This window comes from Gymnodraco acuticeps, unplaced genomic scaffold, assembly GCF_902827175.1.
Source record: "Gymnodraco acuticeps unplaced genomic scaffold, fGymAcu1.1, whole genome shotgun sequence".
NCBI classification, from domain to species: domain Eukaryota; kingdom Metazoa; phylum Chordata; class Actinopteri; order Perciformes; family Bathydraconidae; genus Gymnodraco; species Gymnodraco acuticeps.
The window spans coordinates 227,760-253,691 of NW_022989903.1; the positions used below are offsets into that span (position 1 = coordinate 227,760).

The 25,932-nt window shown below is 40.4% G+C and overlaps 1 protein-coding gene across 1 annotated transcript in view; it reads left to right on the top strand.

Moving 5' to 3' along the window:
* The window catches only part of si:ch73-60h1.1 (calcium/calmodulin-dependent protein kinase type IV), a 35,501-nt gene that overhangs the window by 3,640 nt on the left and 5,929 nt on the right, over positions 1 to 25,932 (top strand). Inside the window, exons 2-9 of the mRNA XM_034207055.1 lie at positions 2,204 to 2,282; positions 3,920 to 3,982; positions 7,220 to 7,302; positions 7,875 to 7,947; positions 14,193 to 14,283; positions 15,925 to 15,999; positions 19,445 to 19,520; positions 24,680 to 24,806. Coding sequence (XP_034062946.1) covers positions 2,204 to 2,282; positions 3,920 to 3,982; positions 7,220 to 7,302; positions 7,875 to 7,947; positions 14,193 to 14,283; positions 15,925 to 15,999; positions 19,445 to 19,520; positions 24,680 to 24,806 — 667 coding nt within the window. The remainder of the gene's footprint in view (positions 1 to 2,203; positions 2,283 to 3,919; positions 3,983 to 7,219; positions 7,303 to 7,874; positions 7,948 to 14,192; positions 14,284 to 15,924; positions 16,000 to 19,444; positions 19,521 to 24,679; positions 24,807 to 25,932) is intronic.

Sequence of the window (25,932 nt, forward strand, 5' to 3'; positions counted from 1 at the left end):
AACTATTCATAAAACCGAACCATTCACTTTGAGATTACCAAACAGAAAGTGCTAACATGCTGACTCATTTCTGGCGTTGCACAGCTAACAATATCGTTAGCATTCCAAAATAAGTTAGCTATGGCATTCGTTTTAGCAGCTAACATGCTAATAGGCCTCTTTTGCAAGTTCACTAGTCCCTTCTTCCAGGTAAAAGTGACCAAACCGCTGGCTGTTTGTTTATTGTTCCTGCGAGTGTTCACAGTCATGTTGTTTGTTGTTATTCCTGTAAACAACAACAACATTAACAGCTCCATGAAAGAAAACAGCCAAATTATGTCAGCAGTGAATTCACAAACGTGTGAGCTCTGTTACCAGGTGCCCTGTTGCCATGGAGACCGACCAGCACTGTGTGTGGGTGTAGGCGTGTGTGGGTGTGTGTGTGTAGGTGCGAGTGTGTTTGTGTGTAGGTGCGAGTGTGTGTTCTTGGTTGCTTTACAGACAGATCTGTTTCCTCCATCTGTCCTAGCAGAATGACACACACACACACACACACACACACACACACACACACACACACACACACACACACACACACACACACACACACACACACACACACTTCAGAGCACTTTCATAGTCAGGATGAATTTGTGTGAACACGACTTTTCTCAGAGAAAGACGAGGAGGAGCCCGGTCTGTCTCTTCTGTCTTTCTAAAAATCTGACTTAATTACCTATATAACCCCCAATCTGTCTTGCGTAAATATAATTTTGTATATTGCAATCAATATGTTAATTATTTGTTGCAAACCGAGAGCAGAATTAAAACAACTAGAATATAAATAATAAAGAAAGCCTGTAATCCGTTGTGATTGTGAGGTATAGGTGGAGAGCAAGCTCTTAATTTAAGATAATAAATACCTCAACCTTTATCTCGAATCATCATTAAAACCTCAAATTGAAGCAAATTACACAGTGCATTTAAATGAGCGTGTAATTACAGCTACATGTCACCACTGCTAGGAAGCTACTAATTACTTCACACTGGGTAAAAAAACACTCAAGGTAAAAATACCAGAGAGAAACATCTAGTGTGAAAGCTACTCATAAAAATGAGAACAAAGACATCAAACTGACAATTTACATGAAATTACAACAAAATATATTACATTTATTTTAGCAAATTCAAAGAGTTTCATCGCCGTTTGAGCAATTCAAGATAGAAATGACAGAAGAGCATAAGATGAACTTATTTCCACCACTCACATATTCAAATATTCTCTTATCTTTATCCAGTTTTTTCATTTCATTTCATTTAATCGTTTATTTGAACCGGGACAATGCACATTAATGAACACTTAATACAAATAACGCATCAAGTGTAAATATGCCGGATTTTAGCTTTGAGCTAATTTCCATCCGCAGTCCCCTCACATAAAACATTTAAGAACATGACATTTATATACATAGCAAAAATAAATACATGATATGCAGAAAGAGCATGAGCAGCATACAAGCATTTACCACATGGCAGTACAATGTAGCAGCAACGACATGTACAGTGCAGGAGAAGATACAAGAGCTACCTAAAGTGCAAGAGGAGATACCCCTGTGTTAAAGTGCATTTAGCGGTGATTGCACGTCTGTTGGTTTCTCAACCATTCTTTGAGTTGACCTTTAAAACTGTTCAAAGTGGGACAATCCTGTATCTCAGTTGGGAGGCTATTCCAGAATGAGCTGCCCTTAATTGAGAGTACATTTTGTCCAAAAGTGGTCCATCCATCCATCTACCCATCTATCTATCTATCTATCTATCTATCTATCTATCTATCTATCTATCTATCTATCTATCTATCTATCTATCTATCTATCTATCTATCTATCTATCTATCTCTATCTATCTATCTATCTATCTATCTATCTATCTATCTATCTATCTATCTATCTATCTATCTATCTATCTATCTATCTATCTATCTATCTATCTATCTATCTATCTATCTATCTATCTATCCATCTATCTATCTATCCATCTATTGAAAGAGGTAGAAAAAAAGCAGTTTCATAAAGCAGTCATTTCCATTTTCTGAGGACATCAGACCGACCTTTTAAAAGTGTTTCACCGCTCTATATTTTTGCTTTCTTGTCTGAAAGTAGGACATACAGTATAAACGCAGGTCAGATTTAACACTGGTGTTTTGTTGCTTTGTGTTTTCTTCCAGAGGAGCGACGTCCATCGTGTATCGCTGTGAGGAGAAACAGACGCAGAAACCCTACGCCCTAAAAGTCCTCAAGAAAACGGTCAGTGAACGCCACGATGCAAAAACCTGGTCTAAAATCTTTGTCCTATTGGCTCTCAATCTGCTAAATGTGTGTTCAATCTTTCAGAAAGGGATGGCTTTGATGTTTTAAAGTGGGTACCTCTCCATATTCAGTGTATTACACCTACAAAAAATGCAATATCAGCTTAAAGGTCCCATGTCATGCTTTTCTGGTTATCACCCGTCCCCTTGTGTTATGAAGGTTTTTCTGCATGTAAACGGTCTGCAGAGTCACAAACCCTCAAAGTACACCCTGTAGCGAGTAAAACTCTAACACAGAGAAGACCTGTCTGTGCTGCCCCAGAACGCCTCGTTGGACATTTCTCTTTATCCATTGTTTGCTTCTTGGGTATAGTGACGTATTTCGGGTATAGTGACGTAACGTAACGGCTCCGCAGATTGGTCCAAATGGACGGAGCCGTTACGTTACGTCCGTGGAGCCGTTAAGTTTGGACCAATCCGCGGACTTCCTCACACACACACACACTCGGCGGGACGTTGCGAGGCTCGCTGCTGCGAGGAGCGGGACACTGTGAGCTGGCTCACTGGTGTGGGGTTGGCGAGATATCGAGACACCGCGGAACTCAGCCTGGGCACACACACAAACTCCCAGCCAGGCTGCGGGTGTGTGTGTGTGCCCAGGCTGAGTTCCACGGTGTCTCGCTGTCTCGCAGACGGCCACTGGGCTCACAGGGAGGGGGGGGGGGGGGGGGGGGGGGCAGGAGCTCCAACAAGCCGTTTAGGACAGAGAGTGAATACACATACTATACAGAGATGCTGTATGAGAAACCAATGTGAGTTTGGAAAATTGCACAATATACATTTATTCTAGTAGACCTCAACTATGGAATTATGATCAGTAGAAATGTCCACGACATGGGAGCTTTAAGTGTACGCTATATTTAGAATATTTTGAACCTTGCTGTCAGGCAGCCCTTTGGACGAGGAACTGAATCCATTTTCCCAAGAGCCCTCATTGCACTAAACTCCTGAACTCATACCCCTTAATCATCCTCCATGTGCAATAAACGTATATCATTATTATAAATACATACATATTATTCATTCCTAAGTATGCTGTGTGTATTTGTTGTCGTATGTTGTGATGTTTTTGTTTTGATGGCACCTTTTAAAAAGGGAGAAGCTTTTCTTTCTTTCATTGTACATGTATAATGACATTACATGATTCTATTATATTCTATTCTATACAGTATGCTCTCTAAAGCAAGGCAAATATATATTTATAGCACATTTCTCACAAAAAACCCACATTCAAAGTGCCATATATAAAACATCAAAGGCATTTAGACACATTTTAAAAGAAACACATCATAAAAGGACAATTATATAAGTACAAGCGCCAAGAGAAAAGGACCTTAAATACAAGCTCAAATAGAACATGTCTGGTGTGGAATAAAGAAGGAAATATGACATACATTTTAACCCCACAAAACACTGGACTTTCTGGTCTTCTGCTGCCTCGATCACATAGTTAGTTTGTGTTATTTTGATATTTAAACGTTTATTTCAGATTCTCAAAAGTCACACAGTTATGCTCTGCTGCCAACTCTGTGTTCACCTCCTGTCTGAGTCTCATGTTGTTTCTTTCTGTCGCAGATCGACAAGAAAATAGTCCGTACGGAAATCGGAGTCTTGCTGCGTCTCCACCATCCAAACATCGTAAGTATATTCCTCACCACACTAATAAATCAATCACTGTTTGTATATGATACATACATGCCAACCTTTCCAAGTCTAAAATGTTTGCGCAAAAGGCAAATGTGCACGCCCAAATGAGGTAATCAGAAGAAATGGAACCCCAGTAATTACATGTATAAACCATGTATTTAACATATATTGCATAATTTTATTTTTTCAGAAAAAGTGGTAGTTTGGTGACAGTGACATCAACGACATGTTTGGTCTGTAAAATGCCCGAAAAGTAAAAGAATGGGAGATAAATATCCACATGTAAATATCCACATGTAAATATCCACATGTAAATATCCACATGTAAATATCCCAAAGTCTCCACATTTTATTATATTTTTAATGTGTTTCTGGTCCTCTTTCAGTTGAGACAGTGTCGATGAAGGATGTGTCAGGATGTAGAACTCTTGTGTGAACATTGGATAGAGCCAGGTTCATATTCTTGTTTCATGTTGTTGACATATTAATAATAATAATAGATTGAATTTGTTAGCGCTTTTACAGGTGCTCAAAGACGCTTTACAGATATAGTGATGAGAAAAGAAAAGAAAGGAACAACAAATAAATATATAGTTAAGTCAAATAATACAAAAACAATCACACATTAAAAGCCAGATTGAAGAGGGGAGTGTGTTGAAGGTGGTGAGGTCAGTGCAGTCTCTGATGGGTGGTGGGAGTGAGTTCCAGAGGGAGGGGGCAGCGACGGAGAAGGCTCTGTCCCCCCAGGTCCGGTGATTGATGCGGATGGGGATGGATAGGAGGTTGGCTATTAGAGTCAAAGGTTTGCACAGAGCGAAATATCTTTGTGTTGCGCCATACATCAGAAAATACTGATTTAAAAAAAGTCATTTCCTGGATTTTTCTACTGATAAAGTGTGATATAAATAATGTAGAGGCTTTCAGATTGCTGTAGTTCACTAAACAGAGACATTAACGACATGTTTGGTGTTGAACATGTCCGAAAAAGTGAAAGAATGGGAGATAAATATCCCCAAATCTCAAAATTGTATTATATGTTGTGTGTGTTTGTGGTCCTCCTTCAGTTGAGACACTGTAGGTGAAGGATGCTTCAGGAAAAGACCAAACACTGGATGTCTTCCAGTCGCCAACATGTGTTTTCGAGACACTGATATTAACGGGGAAACCGTGCAGGACTCAAATGCCTCGTCTCTGTTCCCTTAAACTCATTTGGGAGTGATTACCCATCAGCCCCGGGGGTAACGCTGCCTTTTCCTCTGCACGTTGTTTCTCTTTCAGAACACAGAGGACTGTTTGTATGATGGGATCACAGACATGCTGCAAACGGTGTCCTCCAAAAGTCGAGTCCTGTGTCTATGGAGTGTCATTTGTACTTGTTATAGTTTGGGATGATTGAAAATCGGTAGGGAACGTCAGCTAAATCGGTAGGCGGTAGAAACTGCCGCCCAAATCGGTAGGTATGTATGATATATATTTCGAAATAAATATAATGCAGAATTATATCAGTTGGAGGAACAGGGAACACAAAGTGACATTTTTACAGAATTTCTTGTGTGATATATTTGTATTTATTTATAGAAGGACCATGCATACAAATTAGGGCTGTCAAGTTAACGCAAAAAAAAATTAACGCCACTAATTATTTTAACGCGATTAACGCATGTGTATTTTTTGTCCTCGGCCGCCCCGTAGTTTCAGAGCGCATCAAGTTTAAAATACATTCTACAAGCTGATGCTGACAGCCCCGCTCCTGCCGCCCGCTTGTGGCAAACCACACTTCCACGCTCACCGGCAGGCACCGACTGGCCATCTGGAGGACCGGGAGGGTGTGTGTCTGTATGGCACGAGCGAGCGAGGCACGAGCGAGCGAGGCACACCTTACGTGTATTGTTGTTGTTAGCATCTGGTGCTAGCTAGCTGCGCTAACGGATATAAGGAGCTGTTTCAATGAAAACAGAGGAGCGACATTTCGCCGAGCACTTGACTTTATTCAGGAAGCCAGACAGTGGGACATTGTACGAAAAGTCAGCACACTAAGCACGGATAGTGCAACATGATTGCAGCGTCCAGGCAGCTCCCGTTCGAGCATATGCCTTGAGTTGCACATAGCTCCAACGATCCATCTCTCTCCACACACGCACGCACGCACGCACGCACGCACGCACGCACGCACGCACGCACACACACACACACACACACACACACACACACACACACACACACACACACACACACTTTGTATTGTATTATTGAATGAGAGGTTCCAGGTTGAATTGAGGTGAATATTTGTAATGTTCAGAGGTTGTTGTGTTTAATATTCATGAGAATATTTGTCATTGTTCAAATGATAATAAACACACATATAAAGCATATTTGTCCACTCATATGTTGATAAGAGTATTAAAAACTTGAAAAATATCCCTCTAAGGTACATTTAGAACAGATACAAAATGTCGCGATTAACTATGGACAATCATGCGATTAATCGCGATTAAATATTTTAATCGACTGACAGCCCTAATACACATTTGGTCTACCTATGTTGCAAATGTATTATCTTTTCAATTTACACACGGCATCTATTGCACGTCTGTCCGTCCTGGGAGAGGGTTCCCTCCTCTGTTGCTCTCCCTGAGGTTTCTCCCATGTTCCCTTTAAGCTGTGGGTTTTCTTCGGAAGTTTTTCCTTGTACGATGTGAGGGTCTAAGGACAGAGGGTCTAAGGACAGAGGGTGTCATATTGTCATACTGATATTTTGTACAAACTGTAAAGTCCACTAAGACAAATGTAACATTTGTGATATTGGGCTATATAAATAAACATTGATTGATTGATTGATACAAATACATTAATCTCAGCAAAGAGAAGAGATGCAATATGCCAGATTATAGCTAATAGCTCATTTCCATCTGTGGTCCTCAGGCAGGTTCATAACAATCAATAAACAAATAATAACATTGCATGATCTCTATCAGTCAAACAATTTAAAAACCTGATTTAAGTACAGCTCAATAAATTAATACATAGTACACTTGAAATGCACTTACATTGTCCATTGGATGTCTTAGATTAGCTAAATTCGAAACATGTTTTTACACTTGCTGTAGCAAACGCTGAGTCGTGGTACATGTTCAAACTATACACTATATGTATCTCCTAATATACAATTAATGATTATCATTGAGTGTTTTCATTTAATTCCTCCCTTTTTCTCTTGTTTCGTCTCAGATCCAGCTGAAGGACATTTTCGAGACGGACACCGACATCGCTCTGGTTCTGGAGCTGGTGACGGGAGGAGAGCTGTTTGACAGGTAAACACTGTAATTAAACACATTTATAAACCTTATGGAAGCCATAGCATTATAATCAATGCATTTAGCCCAGGGGTGTCAAACTCAAGGCCCGGGGGCCAAATCTGGTCTGTGACTTCATTTTCTGTGGCCCCACAAGAGCTTGCAAAGAATATAATATGTTTATTATACGGTTACATGGCGATTTACAGAAGCACGTTGCCCATAAACTACATGTCCCACAATGCAACTCAAATTTGACTTTTTTTCTCAGAATTTGACTTTTTTTTCTTCAAAATATGCTTTTTTTCTCAGAATTCTTTTTTCAAAACGTTGCTTTTTTTCAAAACGTTGCTTTTCCCCCAAATGTCACTTTTTTTTCTCCAGAATTTGACTTTTTAAAAAAAATCATTTTGTGACATTCTCACCGAAGAGACTTGCAATTATTGGGTAGGTAGGTAGGTAGATAGATAGATAGGTAGATAGATAGATAGATAGATAGATAGATAGATAGATAGATAGATAGATAGATAGAAGTTGAAAATGTAATAATTAGGCCTGATGTGATATTTTTTGTTGATGTTTTTCTGCAGGATCGTGGAGCGGGGGTACTACAGTGAGAGAGACGCTGCTCACGTCATCAAACAGATCCTGGAGGCCGTGGCGGTAAGAGCTGCGTTCAGTGTCTGTTCTCACTGTCAGGAAAACCCAGCGCTGTCTGTGTGTCTGTTCTTCATCACAGTCACAGTGGATGATCTAGCTCCATCCTTCTCTCAGTTTATTAGATTACTGTTCGCTTCCTCCATCTCTGTTCAGTCTCTGCTGCTTCGTACACCGATCATAAACCAGCTTCTCTCAAACTGATGTTTTTAGGTCGGAAACATTTCACGAAACCAGCAGACAGACAGACAGACAGACAGAGGCTGTCAGATCTGAGGGCTTTTTAGCTTCTAGTTTCAAGATTCAAGTTTCAAGGCTTTTATTGTCATTTCTACATTGTAGTTATATCAATGAAAATCTTAGGTCACAGGCTCCTCCAACAGTGCAACACAATACAACAGATACAACAGTGCAAGTAAATATAATAAAATATAATAGAAATAGAGCAATTATTTTAAGCTTTGGGTTAGCTTGTAGTTCCTGTTGGCTTCTAGGTCCATGCAGGTAACTAAGACTTAGCTTCTAGTTTCTGTTAGCTTGTAGTTCTTTCATTTCATTTCTAGTCTTTAATAAAGTATGTCTTCTTATTCTAGCTGTTGGGGTTAGCTTCCAGTTCTCGTTAACTTAGAGTTAGCTTCTAAGTCTTATTAGCTTCTAGAATCGATGTCTGGACTGTTACCTTAGACTTGGCTTGTTGTTCTTGTTAGCAGACGGTTATTTTAGGGTGACCTTGTTGTTCTTTTTTTCGTGTTAGGGTTAGCTTCCAGATTCAGAGAGTAAACTTAGATTTAGCTTCTAGTGCTTCTAGGTCAAGACTGTTGACCTAGAGTTAGCTTCTAGGTCTTGTTAGCTTATGGTTCTTCTCAGCTTCTAGGTTGGGACAGCTAATTTAGGGTTACCTTGTAGTTCTTTTTTAGTGTTGGGGTTACTCTTGGTCTACAGTATGTTAGCTTCTCTCTCTTGACAGTAAACTTAGAATTAGCTTATGTTCTCATTAGCGTTTAGGTCCAGACTGCTGACTTAAAGTTAAGTTCTCTTTAGCATCTAGGTTCAGACAGTCAGTTCAGAATATGCATACAGTCCTTGGGTTAGCTTCTAGTTCGTCTTAGTTAAATGTTGTACTGTTCCTTTAAGGTTCACTTAATGTTGTACTGTTCCTTTAAGGTTCACTTAATGCTGTACTGTTCCTTTAAGGTTCACTTAATGTTGTACTGTTCCTTTAAGGTTCACTTAATGCTGTACTGTTCCTTTAAGGTTCACTTAATGCTGTACTGTTCCTTTAAGGTTCACTTAATGTTATACTGTTCCTTTAAGGTTCACTTAATGTTGTACTGTTCCTTTAAGGTTCAGTAAATGTTGTACTGTTCCTTTAAGGTTCAGTAAATGTTGTACTGTTCCTTTAAGGTTCATTTTAAACATGTATGGGCTCTATCGGCAATCTGTTCAGAAGCAGATTTGTTTTGTGGTGTAGGAGTTCTTCCTCCTCCAGAGAATGATTCCCAGTCGTTCTGTTTCTCGGCAGAGTTAATCAAACCTGAAAGTTTAAATGTCAACATGTAACGAGGCGTTCACTGACATGCTTACACAACACTGCACTGTTTATCTGGGCCCAAAATGGTTGAATGTGCTGTACAGTTACAGAAAAATAAAACTGTATTTGGTTTAAGAAGTGGTGATCATTTCAGTTGATGATGTGTTTATAGAACCAACATGAGATTTAACGTATCTTGACAAACCTTCAGGGTTCTTACGGTCATTAAAAACCTGGAAAATTCATGGGAATTAAAAATGCTAATTCCAGGTCCTGGAAAAGTTTTGGAAAACAATATTTTTCCCAAAGTTTTGGAAAAGCCATGGAAATGTAACTAAAGTTGCATCAAATATCATTTATATTTTATCTAATCGCCGAAATAGTAATTCTATAATGATGATAAATACTGTATCGTATAGTAATGAAACGTAAAATGGCATTTAACTGTCGAGGTGTTTTGCTGGTGAGAGATTTCTGTAGAAGCTAGTAAGCCTATTTGATTTGTTTTAGAGGCACAACATGTTTCAGATGCAGACCTTATTTTCCTGTTCCATGTTAAAATAAATCAGTGGTACCGCTGAGAAAGAGTCATTTCTTTGGTCATGGAAAATTAGGTAAAGGTCCTGGAGAAGTCATTGAAAATCATTGGTGAAAAAGTGTATGAACCCTGAAACCTTCTATACTGGATTATTATGTTTTTCATTTCAGTGTATATTGATTTATGTGAATATTTTATTTATTTTTGTTTGTGTTTCCCTGCCAGGTGTTGCCTTAGCTTCTGTTGTGAGTATGCTTGAGCTGCAATAGTTTGTTTCAGTAGTAAGTTGCTGTAGTTGTAGTATTTTGCTGTAGTTTCAGTAGTTAGTTGCCTGTGTAGCTTTGGTCGTGGTCAATTCATTAGTTAGTTGCAGTTGTTGCTGTAGTTGCGATAGTTAGTTGCAGGTATTGCTGTTGTTGTAGAAGTTGCAGAACTGAGTGGCAGGTGTTCTTTAACCTGCAGTAGTTGGTTCAGGTGTTGCTGTAGTTGCAGTGGTTGCAGAAGTTAGTTGCCGTACGTTGCTGGTGTTGCAAAAGTATATTGCTGTAGTTTCTTTAGTTGCAGATGTTGCTGTAGTTGCAGATGTTGCTGTAGTTGCAGATGTTGCTGTAGTTGCAGATGTTGCTGTAGTTGCAGTAGTTAGTTGCCTGGGTAGCTGTGTTTGCGGTAAATTCATTAGTTAGTTGCAGGTATTGCTGTTGTTGTAGAAGTTGTAGAAGTTGCAGAAGTGAGTGGCAGGTGTTCTTTAACTTGCATTAGTTGGTTCAGGTGTTGCTATACAGTAGATGGTTGCAGTGGTTGCAGAAGTAAGTTGCCGTAGTTGGTTGCTGGAGTTGCAAAAGTATATTGTAGTATATTGCTGTAGTTTCTTTAGTTACAGTTCTGAGTTGCAGGTGTTGCTGTTGTAGAAGTTGCAGAAGTGAGTGGCAGGTGTTCTTTAACTTGCATTAGTTGGTTCAGGTGTTGCAGTAGTTGGTTACTGTAGATGGTTGCTGTAGTTGCAGTGGTTGCAGAAGTAAGTTGCCGTAGTTGATTGCTGTAGTTTCTTTAGTTGCGTTAGTGAGTTGCAGGTGTTGCTGGCAGCAGCGTAGTTGCAAACAGCAGCGGCGTGCAGCAGCTGCAGGTCTCTTATACAACAACAGCTTCCATCCTGCTGCTGAACAGATTAAAACCAGAGAGGATTAATACACACACACACACACACACACACACACACACACCACACAAACAAATACGCACTAAAATATAAACACACTCTGACCACAGCTGACCTACATCCACCACGCAGAGAAACATACGCCTGTGTGTCTTTGTGTGTGTCTTTGTGTGTGAGTGTAGGTGTGTGTGTCTTTGTGTGTGAGTGTAGGTGTGTGTGTGTGTACTAGGATTACAGTACAGTTGTATTTGCTGTATCACATGTGTGTGTGTGTGTGGCATTAATCTGTGGCGCAGAAGCACCCTACAGCCCCTGAACACATCAACATATTTTTTTTGACTCGGGTCGTGAGCCCCACGATGGGACGTCTCTTATTTTCTGACAGTTTCACTATCAGTGAAGAGCAGACTGACGTTAAGCAGAGCAGAGCTGCAACTTAAGGACATCTCGAGTATTCATTTTCAGGTTTTCTCCGTGAGCAATATGTAAACGAGACAAATAACAGATAACAATTTGACATGTTAGCTGTAAAGAAAACGACATATCAGACTCTTGTTTGATAGATTTACATTTTTTTAAAGAAAGACTAGAAAGCAGAAAAGCTTCCACTGTTTATGTCTGCTTCTAATATTTCCCAAAAAGTTTCTTCTAATGAAACTCAATGATAAACAACATCAAAATCCCTCTGAAACACACAACAAATCTAATTTGATCAGCACACCTACAATAGAAATAAATAACCATTAAAGATTTTTCTAATCAAAAATAGATACAATTTAAATCCAAGAAAAGCTTGATTCTACTCTATACAGTTTAAACAAATACATTTAATATGGAAAATCATTGCAATTAGAGACAATTATTTTAGAAAATACACTTAATATTATTTTCTATTAAATTAAAAAATCTTACCAGCCTTCAGCTTTTTTTAAACTTTCATTCACCTTTCCAAATGTTTTTTAGTATAACTATTTCAATGTGAGATGCTTCCTTCCAAAAAAAAAAAGACTTCGCTCGGACTCTGATCTGAGGACAGGAAGTGAGAGTGAAGAGAGCAGCAGGGCATGCTGGGAGCTGGAGAAGGATGCCATCTGTCAGTCCATCCTGCCAAATCCTACGCACACACACACACACACACACACACACATATACCATGTATACATCACTTCAGGGGACATTACATTGACTTACATGCATTTCCTGGAGACTTATCCTAACCTTAACCATAACCAACACATGCCTAACCCTTACCCTAACCCTTACCCTAAACCTTACCCTTACCCTAATCCTAACCCTAACCCTAAACCTAACCAAGTCTTCACCCTAAAATTAATGATTCCCCTCATGGGGACCTCCAATGTGTCTCCATAAGGGCGGCGAGTCCCCACACGTGACTATGTAAACAGATGTAGGTCCCCACAAGGATAGTAATGCTAGGCCACACACACACATACACATACACATACACACACACACACACACACACACACACACACACACACACACACACACACACACACACCTCACACACCTTCATCTCACCGGAAGGCTTTATTATCACTCCAGCTTCATCTGTCCAACAATCTCATATTGTGGATGTAAAAAAACATTGCTGTCTCGACGTTAACTTGCACAAAATATGTTTGGAGATGGAAAATGGTTGGAGAAGATAATGCAAAGGACTATTCCAATAATACTCCCGTTAACATGCAACCGTACATTTCCAGATAAATATTAAACCTCCTCATGATGACAGTCCGACAGGTTTGCCCTTTAAAGTCAAAACTACACCCACAAATAGATCATTTTTCACCATATTTGTCATAGTCTGGCTCTTGGCCATGACAAAAGAATAGGAAAAGACATGAGGTACGGGTATAGTAAATGTATTTATTATACCTAAACAAACTATGGAAGCTACCAACATGAGGTGTGTGAGTCTGTGATATCAGTAGTGTAGGTGTGGATGTGTGAGCATGATGTAGTGTTGTATGACAAAAACCAAGAGGATGCGGAACAAATGACAAACACATGTACTGTAGCAGCACTCAGGAAGGAGTTGGCTCCCAATCAAGTGTCACCTTCAAATACAGAAAGGAGAATTGTTAGGTAACACACTACTGGGAGGAGTAAGACTGAAGTCGTCACATATTACTTTAATATCTTGATAAATATAAAATGTTTCCTACATGCCTTTATGGTGAACGAAGAATGTAAGAAATGTGAAAAGTCTTGATGCTTGGAAGTAAATGGGGGCCACGGTAAACCACAGCAAAACTAAATAATAATAATAATCCTTATATTTATTATAGCGCTTTTATCAAAGACTCTCAAAATGCTTTACAAATACACATTACACATACAGATCATACATGTAACGGTCATCTACTGTGGACAATACCCACAGGAGCAAAGTCGGGTGAAGTGTCTTGCCCAAGGACACAACGGCTTGACGCAGTGGGGCGGGAGCGGGTTTCGAACTGGAGTTCCCCAACGCCCCCTTGATATGATGATCAAACGCACAGACCACTGCGCCACCCGTCCCAAATCAAAACATCCTAATACAAACTCTCCCATACAGTATAATCCAAGTGTTTATCCACACACTCTTTCACAAACTCATGACTTTGATGTAAAACCTTACTGTTTAATAAATGTCTTCATAAATAGACTTATGCTTTTGCAGATGCTCTACTTGTGTTTCACTAAGAAATGAATGTATTGTCATCAAAACAAAATTATGTTTCCAAGCTGTTCTTTTTCTGCCATGCATGACAAAGGACTCTGACAACAGAAATAGACAAGAGGTCAAACTGCGGTGAAAAAAACAATTGAGAGCATATTCTGAATGTCCTGTCTATCTGTCCAAAGAATGCTGTTAAAGCCGAATAACATATTGGCATTAACCCATATCCCACATGTCTAAATTCGGGGAAAAAGGGTTACAAGAACAGTAAAAATAGTGGAATATTAATGTTAAGTCAGTGTTAATTCTGCATTAAACTGTGTGTGTTTGTGTGTTCCAGTATCTCCATGAGAACGGCGTGGTGCATCGTGACCTGAAACCAGAGAACCTGCTGTACGCTGATCTGTCGCTGGACGCTCCGCTGAAGATCGGTAACAAAAATAAACACCTTCACCCTCATGAGACTTTAACTGCAACAACACGCATCTGATGTTATGTAAATCTCTGTGAAAGATTAATCCATAAGGGTAACAGGACAAGAGTATATGTGACTGTCCGCCACTACAATTCATCTGGAGATAACAGAAACATTATAGTCTTATTACACGGCTTAGTTGAATACTCGATTCTGATTGGTCAATTCAGAACATGTGACACGTTTTTAAAGGTCACCTATTATCCAAAATCCTCTTCTTCATGTCTCTTCTACATCAACATGTGTCCCCTCTTCTTCATGTCTCTTCTACATCAGCATGTGTCCCCTCTTCTTCATGTCTCTTCTACATCAACATGTGTCCCCTCTTCTTCATGTCTCTTCTACATCAACATGTGTCCCCTCTTCTCCATGTCTCTTCTACATCAACATGTGTCCCCTCTTCTCCATGTCTCTTCTACATCAACATGTGTCCCCTCTTCTCCATGTCTCTTCTACATCAACATGTGTCCCCTCTTCTCCATGTCTCTTCTACATCAACATGTGTCCCCTCTTCTTCATGTCTCTTCTACATCAACATGTGTCCCCTCTTCTTCATGTCTCTTCTACATCAACATGTGTCCCCTCTGTGGAAAGAGACTCTGAAAGTTTCAGGAACAAAGATTCTCTCTCTTTTTGTCCCGATCCATTTCTATAAAAACCTGTCTGAAAATGAGCTGATCAGATTTTGGCCACTTTATGATGTCATTACGATGTTTTGTCTTGTGTAACCATTAGCCAATCAGCAGCAAGGTAACCCCCCCCCCCCCTTATCACCTGAATCTCCTCCTAGAGCACCATTGAGTTCTTTGTACCCAAATGTCTCTCAGAGGGGCGTGGGGAGGGGCTCCTTATTTTCATCTAAAGTAACAGACAGAGAATCAGCACTTTGGAAACAGGGCTGAAACAGAGGGGATTGTGGGTAATGCTGCAATGATCTGTTTGGTGTTTCAGCCAATCAGAGACATGTTCTGTATATATCTGAGACCTGTGATACATTGATGAAAAACAGTATAATAGGGGACCTTTAATCCAGTAGTACAGTACGCTGTCAGGGACTATAATGACCGTTGCTAAGGAGGATCAAGAAAGAGAAAGGAAAAGAGGTTAAAAGATGGAGCGCTGGACGTCAGATAAATCACCAGAAGAAGGCAGACAGGAAGTGAACACTAACTGGAACACGGTATGGGCTCTGCAGTGTTAAAGGACGAGTCATAACGAACCCCTTTTTTCATATCTGCAATGCATGCCAAAGTTATAGAAATGACAGGACCTGAACGCAGCACCACGTCCTGTCCTTCAGTTTGAACACAATGAGAATATAACACTCATCATCAGGTCCGGTTATTAGGCGGATCTGCCTCCAGATGGCCGGCCTGCAGCGAGCGTCTACAGATGGAGGAAGATCACATTCAGCCTCCTCTTTCACACCAACACTTCCCTTTACTTTACTCTGCTCCTCTTCACGCCCTCATTTCACTTTAAATAGAAACTGTAGAAACACCTCAGTGCAAGAAACAGCTTTTCAACAGCCGAGGGGAACGATGAATCATATGTTTCTATATCAAATTAACGGAGGAATGTTTTTTCTCTCTTACAGCCGACTTTGGTCTTTCCAAAATCATCGATGATCAGGTGACCATGAAGACGGTCTGTGGCACGCCGGGCTACTGCGGTGAGTTTATCTGTGATAACACCAGCAGGACTTAAAGAGTCCTGCTGGTGTTCAGGTGTGTATCAGTATGTAGTGTCTCTACTTTAAAGAGTCCTCTCCTGCTGATGTTCAGGTGTATATCAGTATGTAGTGTCTCTACTTTAAAGAGTCCTCTCCTGCTGATGTTCAGGTGTATATCAGTATGTAGTGTCTCTACTTTAAAGAGTCCTCTCCTGCTGATGTTCAGGTGTATATCAGTATGTAGTGTCTCTACTTTAAAGAGTCCTCTCCTGTTGATGTTCAGGTGTATATCAGTATGTAGTGTCTCTACTTTAAAGAGTCCTCTCCTGCTGATGTTCAGGTGTATATCAGTATGTAGTGTCTCTACTTTAAAGAGTCCTCTCCTGTTGATGTTCAGGTGTATATCAGTATGTAGTGTCTCTACTTTAAAGAGTCCTCTCCTGCTGATGTTCAGGTGTATATCAGTATGTAGTGTCTCTACTTTAAAGAGTCCTCTCCTGCTGATGTTCAGGTGTATATCAGTATGTAGTGTCTCTACTTTAAAGAGTCCTCTCCTGCTGATGTTCAGGTGTATATCAGTATGTAGTGTCTCTACTTTAAAGAGTCCTCTCCTGATGATGTTCAGGTGTATATCAGTATGTAGTGTCTCTACTTTAAAGAGTCCTCTCCTGCTGATGTTCAGGTGTATATCAGTATGTAGTGTCTCTACTTTAAAGAGTCCTCTCCTGCTGATGTTCAGGTGTATATCAGTATGTAGTGTCTCTACTTTAAAGAGTCCTCTCCTGCTGATGTTCAGGTGTATATCAGTATGTAGTGTCTCTACTTTAAAGAGTCCTCTCCTGCTGATGTTCAGGTGTGTATCAGTATGTAGTGTCTCTACTTTAAAGAGTCCTCTCCTGCTGATGTTCAGGTGTATATCAGTATGTAGTGTCTCTACTTTAAAGAGTCCTCTCCTGTTGATGTTCAGGTGTATATCAGTATGTAGTGTCTCTACTTTAAAGAGTCCTCTCCTGCTGATGTTCAGGTGTATATCAGTATGTAGTGTCTCTACTTTAAAGAGTCCTCTCCTGCTGATGTTCAGGTGTATATCAGTATGAAGTGTCTCTACTTTAAAGAGTCCTCTCCTGATAATGTTCAGGTGTATATCAGTATGTAGTGTCTCTACTTTAAAGAGTCCTCTCCTGCTGATGTTCAGGTGTATATCAGTATGTAGTGTCTCTACTTTAAAGAGTCCTCTCCTGCTGATGTTCAGGTGTATATCAGTATGTAGTATCTCTACTTTAAAGAGTCCTCTCCTGCTGATGTTCAGGTGTATATCAGTATGTAGTGTCTCTACTTTAAAGAGTCCTCTCCTGCTGATGTTCAGGTGTATATCAGTATGTAGTGTCTCTACTTTAAAGAGTCCTCTCCTGCTGATGTTCAGGTGTATATCAGTATGTAGTGTCTCTACTTTAAAGAGTCCTCTCCTGCTGATGTCCAGGTGTATATCAGTATGAAGTGTCTCTACTTTAAAGAGTTCTCTCTTGCTGATGTTCAGGTGCATATCAGTATGTAGTGTCTCTACTTTAAAGAGTCCTCTCCTGCTGATGTTCAGGTGTATATCAGTATGTAGTGTCTCTACTTTAAAGAGTCCTCTCCTGCTGATGTTCAGGTGTATATCAGTATGTAGTGTCTCTACTTTAAAGAGTCCTTTCCTGCTGATTTTCAGGTGTATATCAGTATGTAGTGTCTCTACTTTAAAGAGTCCTCTCCTGCTGATGTTCAGGTGTATATCAGTATGTAGTGTCTCTACTTTAAAGAGTCCTCTCCTGCTGATGTTCAGGTGTATATCAGTATGTAGTGTCTCTACTTTAAAGAGTCCTCTCCTGCTGATGTTCAGGTGTATATCAGTATGTAGTGTCTCTACTTTAAAGAGTCCTCTCCTGCTGATGTTCAGGTGTATATCAGTATGAAGTGTCTCTACTTTAAAGAGTTCTCTCTTGCTGATGTTCAGGTGCATATCAGTATGTAGTGTCTCTACTTTAAAGAGTCCTCTCCTGCTGATGTTCAGGTGTATATCAGTATGTAGTGTCTCTACTTTAAAGAGTCCTCTCCTGCTGATGTTCAGGTGTATATCAGTATGTAGTGTCTCTACTTTAAAGAGTCCTCTCCTGCTGATGTTCAGGTGTATATCAGTATGTAGTGTCTCTACTTTAAAGAGTCCTTTCCTGCTGATTTTCAGGTGTATATCAGTATGTAGTGTCTCTACTTTAAAGAGTCCTCTCCTGCTGATGTTCAGGTGTATATCAGTATGAAGTGTCTCTACTTTAAAGAGTTCTCTCTTGCTGATGTTCAGGTGCATATCAGTATGTAGTGTCTCTACTTTAAAGAGTCCTCTCCTGATGATGTTCAGGTGCATATCAGTATGTAGTGTCTCTACTTTAAAGAGTCCTCTCCTGCTGATGTTCAGCTGTATATCAGTATGTAGTGTCTCTACATGTCTCCATGCTTTAATGTTCAAAAAGCTCTTTATTGTTCTCACACTCTCTGTGCTGCAGCACCTCTTTTCACCCTCTGTCTGAAACCAGAGCCCAGTCTGCTCTGATTGGTTAGCTGGTCGGCTCTGTTGTGATTGGTCAACCGCTTAGAGATGTCCCGCCCCTTAGCCTATCACGTAGGAGCACTAGCCAATAGAAGTGCGAGAGTTACATATAGATGTCATTATGTTATGGAAGTAAGCAAAGGGGTCCAATGGAGGCGTTTCAGACAGGGGGGTGTGTGGGAGAGAAACTCTATGGAATTGTAGCCTTTGCAGACCATTAACATGCACAAAAACTATATAACACACTGCAGGAGAGGTAAAACCCCACCCATAAAGGAGTAAAGAGCCCCTTTAATTATGTAGTTCTTAAAAAACATCCACCATCTTGACGAAACATGTGCAGCGCGTTTCTCCTAATGGTAATGTTTCGGGCCGTTGAGGCGCGTTTGCCACCGTAGTTTTGTTTAATAAATCATTTGAATTCATGTTTTAGTTATTACAATTGTTGGGATCTCACACCCCCACTTTACTTTAACTCGGCCCCAACGATGATAGTCAGAATCAGAATCTGAAAATCTTTACACAGAGGGGAAATGTTCATTGTTAAAGCAAAAGTGAACAGCCAAAAATAGCAAAATATTAATTAAGAGGCATGAATAAAATATTAAAGATAAAAATAGAAATTACAATTTACAAAAATACACATCAGAAGTACCAGTAACAGTATTTTTTAGTTGAAGTACCGTATCATATCAGCTGGAGATGTGTTCAATGACCTGTGTTGTTGCTTTGATGTCCGACAGCGGCTGCAGCGATGCGTTCACTGCACACCCGCTGCTCTGTGGGATTTCACATTACTCTCAGTTGGAGCTTCTGTCGGCCATCTGGCGTCTAACGGGCTCTTCTCTCTCTCTACGCCCGTAGCTCCGGAGATCCTGCGAGGGAACGCGTACGGCCCCGAGGTGGACATGTGGTCGGTGGGCGTCATCCTCTACATCCTGTGAGTCCGATCACACCACACACATCAGAGACATTAGTATTCATCACTCTGTCTGTCTCAGAACATTATGCAAAATCCACTTCTTCATGTCTCTTCTCCATCAACATGTGTCCCCTCTTCTTCATGTCTCTTCTACATCAACATGTGTCCCCTCTTCTTCATGTCTCTTCTACATCAACATGTGTCCCCTCTTCTTCATGTCTCTTCTACATCAACATGTGTCCCCTCTTCTTCATGTCTCTTCTACATCAACATGTGTCCCCTCTTCTTCATGTCTTTTCTACATCAACATGTGTCCCCTCTTCTTCATGTCTTTTCTCCATCAACATGTGTCCCCTCTTCTTCATGTCTTTTCTACATCAACATGTGTCCCCTCTTCTTCATGTCTTTTCTACATCAACATGTGTCCCCTCTTCTTCATGTCTCTTCTACATCAACATGTGTCCCCTCTTCTCCATGTCTCTTCTTCATCAACATGTGTCCCCTCTTCTTCATGTCTCTTCTACATCAACATGTGTCCCCTCTTCTCCATGTCTTTTCTACATCAACATGTGTCCCCTCTTCTTCATGTCTCTTCTACATCAACATGTGTCCCCTCTTCTTCATGTCTCTTCTACATCAACATGTGTCCCCTCTTCTCCATGTCTCTTCTTCATCAACATGTGTCCCCTCTTCTCCATGTCTCTTCTTCATCAACATGTGTCCCCTCTTCTTCATGTCTCTTCTACATCAACATGTGTCCCCTCTGTGGAAAGAGACTCTGAAAGTTTCAGGAACAAAGATTCTCTCTCTCTTTGTCCTGATCCATTTCTATAAAAACCTGTCTGAAAATGAGCTGATCAGATTTTGGCCACTTTATGATGTCATAACGATTTTTTGGCTTGTGTGTAACCCCCCCCTCCCCCCCAATTTATCACCTGAATCTCCTCCTATGGGGCTTTCACACCAACGCGGTTCCAGGGCCGGTTCGGAGCTAGAGCCTGAAAAGCACCGGTCTTTCCTGTTCACACCGCAGCGGAGCCGCCTCTAAGCTCCGGAATCTGGTTCGTTTCAAGCACCAAACATTTTTCGGTCTAGAAGCAAGAACCGCATACGTCACGCTTACGTCGGAGGGGGGGCGGGATTAACCTGAGCTAACAGTTAAAGGCGAGTACGGCCTATAAAAGTTATAACAAGCAGTAGCGCTGAGAAAAGTGACTAGAACGCAACCACACAGTTTATAAAGTCAGGCAACACTAACCAGGCTTCGTGTGATTTTGTTTATTTGTACCTTACTTTGACCATCCGTTCATTGTTATTGATCATTGTGGAGAGAGGCAGACGTTTTGTTTTGTATTATAGCAGCTATCGGATGGAATCAATACATGGGCTGCACAGGTCGTCGTGTCCGACTATCACAAGTAGAATCATAATAAAAATACGCCGGTAAAATGTGCCTGTAGAAAACGGTTTATGCCACAATAGGATAGCAATAGCAAGTAGTCAGTTTAGCTGTTATGAGAAACTTTCATAACAGCGTTGTGATGCCAAACAGTGTCAATTCAGACTGACACACATTCAATTTTGGGGAACTGGGGATATGTATCAGCTGCTTGTGTGACAATCATACAGTGAATACTTTACAGCGGCCGCTGCCGTGTGAGCTAACCCGGAGCTAACGGGAGAAAAAACTCCCGTGGACGAGCAGCACTACAGCCGTCGGTGCATGCCGCTGAAACACATTATTAAACAATGAACCACGGCACTCTGGAGAAAAGTATAAGGTTGGAGAAGTCGTTATTTAATTTAATCTGGCTTTGTGTGATTAAAAGCAACACGATCATCGACCCGACGCAGTCCCCCGATGTTGTAGTAGTGAGCGCCGTTGGGGAGAAAATCAGCGACGTAAACGGTGATGTCATGACGCAGCAGCGGCAGCACCAGTCGGGCTCTGGGCGGTGTGAACAAAACGGGGGCTGAAATGAAAAACCGGTTCCGAACCAGAAAAGCTCTAGCTCGGAGCTAGAACGGGAACCGCGTTGGTGTGAAAGCCCTACTAGAGCACGATTGTGTTCTTTCTAACCAAATCTCTCTCAGAGGGGCGTGGGGAGGGGCTCCTTATTTTCATCTAAAGTAACAGACAGAGAATCAGCACTTTTGAAACAGGGCTGAAACAGAGGGGATTATGGGTAATGCTGCAATGATCTGTTTGGTGTTTCAGCCAATCAGAGACATGTTTGTATATATCTGAGACCTATAATATATTGATGAAAAACAGTATAATAGGGGACCTTTAAGAGGGACAGTGCACATTGATTAACATTACAAATAACCGATGCATCATAATTCTCATTACCATTGAAAATGTTAAATTATTTGTTTGGGTTTCACTGTCTGTCTCATAACAGTGATTTTATTAGTTTACTTAAGAGGGACAGTGCACATTAATTAACATAAAAAAATAACCAATTGTGATCATTTTGGCTGATATTTCAATATCCATATATAGTAATTCACAATATTGCAAGGATTTTTGCATCATAATTCTCATTACCATTGAAAAATATATTCAATTGTAATGTAATTTATTTAAGAGGATCTGTCCCAAACAAAAGTGTTTTTTTTAATGTCTTTCGAATACAATTTGTAGCTTGGAATATCTCTTAATTGTGCAACTATATACTGTATATATTTGGCTATAAATGCACCAGAGATATTATACTATCATCTGAATTCTCTAGACAAATGTGTTATTGTTCAATAAGAGTATAATGGGAGACCTTTTAAGACATGCAACATAGAGACTCACAATACGAAGACAATTTCCTATTGCCTTCGTGTTCCCCTCCTTACTTTGGTGTTCGCGGTCAAATTTGACCGGTCCTGTTTGAACTGCTATTACATTAACACAAAAACCATTAATCATCACCAAATTTCATTTCACACCCTTTCAAACTGTACATATTGTATCAGACTACTGGTATACATGAAACACTGCAGTAAATATACAAAGAATAGACACTGAACATGTATTGCGTGTGCCAGGTGTGATCCATGTGGGGGGATGGGCACATCAGAGTGGGACATTTATCAAATTGTTCTGTGTGTGTGTGTGTGTGTGTGTGTGTGTGTGTGTGTGTGTGGTGTGTGTGTGTGTGTGTGTGTGTGTGGTGTGTGTGTGTGTGTGTGTGTGTGTGTGTGTGTGTGTGTGTGTGTGTGTGTGTGTGGTGTGTGTGTGTGTGTGTGTGTGTGTGTGTGTGTGTGTGTGTGTGTGTGTGTGTGTGTGTGTGTGTGTGTGTGTGTGTGTGTGTGTGTGTGTGTGTGTGTGTGTGTGTGTGTGTGTGGTGGTGTGTGTGTGTGTGTGTGTGTGTGTGTGTGCTGGTGATGTGTGTGGTGTGTGTGCAGGTGTGATTCACATGGGGGATGTTGGCACATAAAGGGGGGGGGACACATCTAGTGGTGTTGTGTGTGTGTGTGTGTGTGTGTGTGGTGTGTGTGTGTGTGTGGTGTGGTGTGTGTGGTGTGTGTGTGTGTGTGGTGGTGATGTGTGTGTGTGTGTGTGTGTGTGTGTTGTGTGTGTGTGTGGTGTGTGTGTGTGTGTGTGTGTGTGTGTGGGTTGTGTGTGTGTGTGTGTGTGTGTGTTGTGTGTGTGTGTGTGGTGTGTGTGTGTGTGGGTGTTACACAGTTGACTAAATCATCCAAAATTTAACGAAAGTGGTGATCAGCTATTGTATATTTTCAAATGTCTAATGTGAAGGATATCATAAAGCCTTAATGCAATCGAATGTAAAACAAAACAGTTATGATCGATGAAAGTAGTAAGTCGGTCAGATTTGACCCGAAGACAACAGGAGGGATAAGAAAAGAAACATGAAATAGCAGCAATATGGGGACAGCAGTACAGACACAGAGGACAGTCTAGTGAATATTTATTTTTGTGCTGAGAGATCTCAGTACTAATGTGAAACACAGCTTCCTGTTTATCAATTTCCTCAGACGTGTTAATGGAGACTATAAATGGGTTTACTGTCGATAACGACTTAATGTCGGCGTACAGGCGGAAATGTTCTGATCACTCAGTTTTAATGTCACAGAAGCCCAGAGAGTCAGATGAGAAAAAAAATATCTGGTTGCTTGATAATCTTTTTTAATTCCTTTATAAAAAAAAAACTGTAAAAATTGACTAAAGAAACTTTTTGTCTTTATTTTTGTAGTACTCGTTTTGGCCACAAGAGGGTGGAGTGCACCACTACCCCATGTTCTAAATTAGATTTCTAATAAGAATATTACATGTCAATTCTATAGAGCAGCGGTTCCAAACCTTTTTCAACTCAGGGCCCACTTAAGAATCTAATTATTTTCGCGGCCCACATTCAACCATATACAATACGGAGGCTAAATAAAGTTCTGATTGGTCGATTCACAACATGTGACTCGTTGTTAATCCAGTAGAACAGACCGCTGTCAAGGACTGTAATGACCGTTGCTAAGGAGGATCAAGAAAGAGAAAGGAAAAGAGGTTAAAATAACACAAATCATAATGTTTTGCAAAAAGAACAATTATTTGGCGGCCCACTTGCGATGTCTTCGCGGACCACTAGGGGGCCTCGGCCCACAGGTTGGGAACCGCTGCTATAGAGCTTTGTTAAATACTAAGAGGCGCTTTACCAAAAAACAACATTTTAAACAAGCTTACAAACAAACAAGATGCAATACAATTCCTCAGAACAGAAAAACAAACATAATTTAGAGTATAGCAGAAACAAGCAGATACAAAAACAGAAGATTATCATTGAGTTTTATACATTTCTACCCAAACAGAAAGACGTGTCAGCTGACTTTCCCAAAATGCCATTAACTTGTGTTTAAAATGCATGAAAAAGTGAAAACTCACCTGAAAAAAAACATGAATGCTTTTGAGTATTTAGAGCCTCTTGTGGCCCAAAATGGGTATTACAATGATCAACGCTTTAAAAAAAGGGATCCTGCAAAACATTTTATTCACCTGTGCTAAACACAGAAGAGAAAAAGTTTTGATCAACATATTTATTTCTGACTTGCCAGATTATCCGTAAGATGTTGTATAACTGTGACATTTGTAAAGTCATTCAGCGATTGTCTGTGCCACAAGTAACATATTGAAAGCAGTTATATCATGTACTGTACTTCCTGTTCTCCAGACTCTGTGGGTTCGAGCCCTTCTTTGACCCGAGAGGAGATCAGTACATGTACAGCCGAATCCTCAACTGCGACTACGAGTTTGTGTCTCCGTGGTGGGACGACGTGTCCCTCAACGCCAAGGATCTGGTGAGTTCCTCCTCTGGACATTTGCAGCCATTTTGCATATTTTTCAGTTCATTTTTGAGTCTCTTTTAGTGACATTTTGTAATTTAAATCGTTATTGTCACATTATACATGGCAACAACAACAACAACAACAACAACAACAACAACAACAACATTGCAATCATTTAACAAAAGGCCAGCAAGGCAATAAAAAAATACAAATAAAATGAAAGGCTAGGGATTTGTCTTCATGTTATTATATTCTTGAAGATACATGTAACTATTGTTCCAGTCAAATGTCTTTGTTTTGAGTCTTGTATAGAGTCCATTTTACCCACTTTCTGTTGAGTTGTATTTCTTGCAATCTCAATTTATAAGTCAGTTTTTCCATCAACAATATTTCTTCCACAATTGTTACCCATTGGTTTTTCGTTGGTGGTGCTTCACTTGGACCTGGGGGGTGTACTACGAAGCAGGATTTTCGCTTAGCGGCTAAATTCAGGGCAATCTCCGGCTTTCCGGTCCTACGAAGCTGGATCTCTTTTTAGCAGGCTAGATCTCCATCGTAACTTATGCTTAGCGGCTAACCTGGTCGGGACCAGGTTAGGTTGCAGGCTAAGAGCTCAACTCAGTGAAAGCACTGCCTGCTGACCAATCAGAGCTCAGTGTGCGGAGTTTAAAGCGATCAAGTCAAATTACAGGAGAAAGGAAATACAGAAAAGCTGCCGTCGCAGGAAAGACGGCCGGCAAAAATCACCGACTGTGTGAACGTGAACATTAATAGAATATCAGCTCCATCTTCAGAGCAATCTGACTATTATAACATTAGCGTTAAGAACACTTACCACATATCTACCACAACATAAGTAACCGGATCAGAGTAACATTAAGTAGGCCTACAGTCCGTGGCATATCACTTCATAATGTAGGCTTAATTAAAGTCAGATCGTGTTTTAGACGGGGCAGTGATATCATAAACCTGTTAATGTACGCATTCAAACACTTGTTCTGTTACCAGCTGTATTCACCTTGCAGGTGCAACTATGTGGCTTTTATCCTGGATAAAGTGTTTAAGTCATGGATGTTTAAAGTTTAACTTCTTCATTTTTGACTAGTATTAAAGTTCACTTTTCATTCAGGAAGTATGA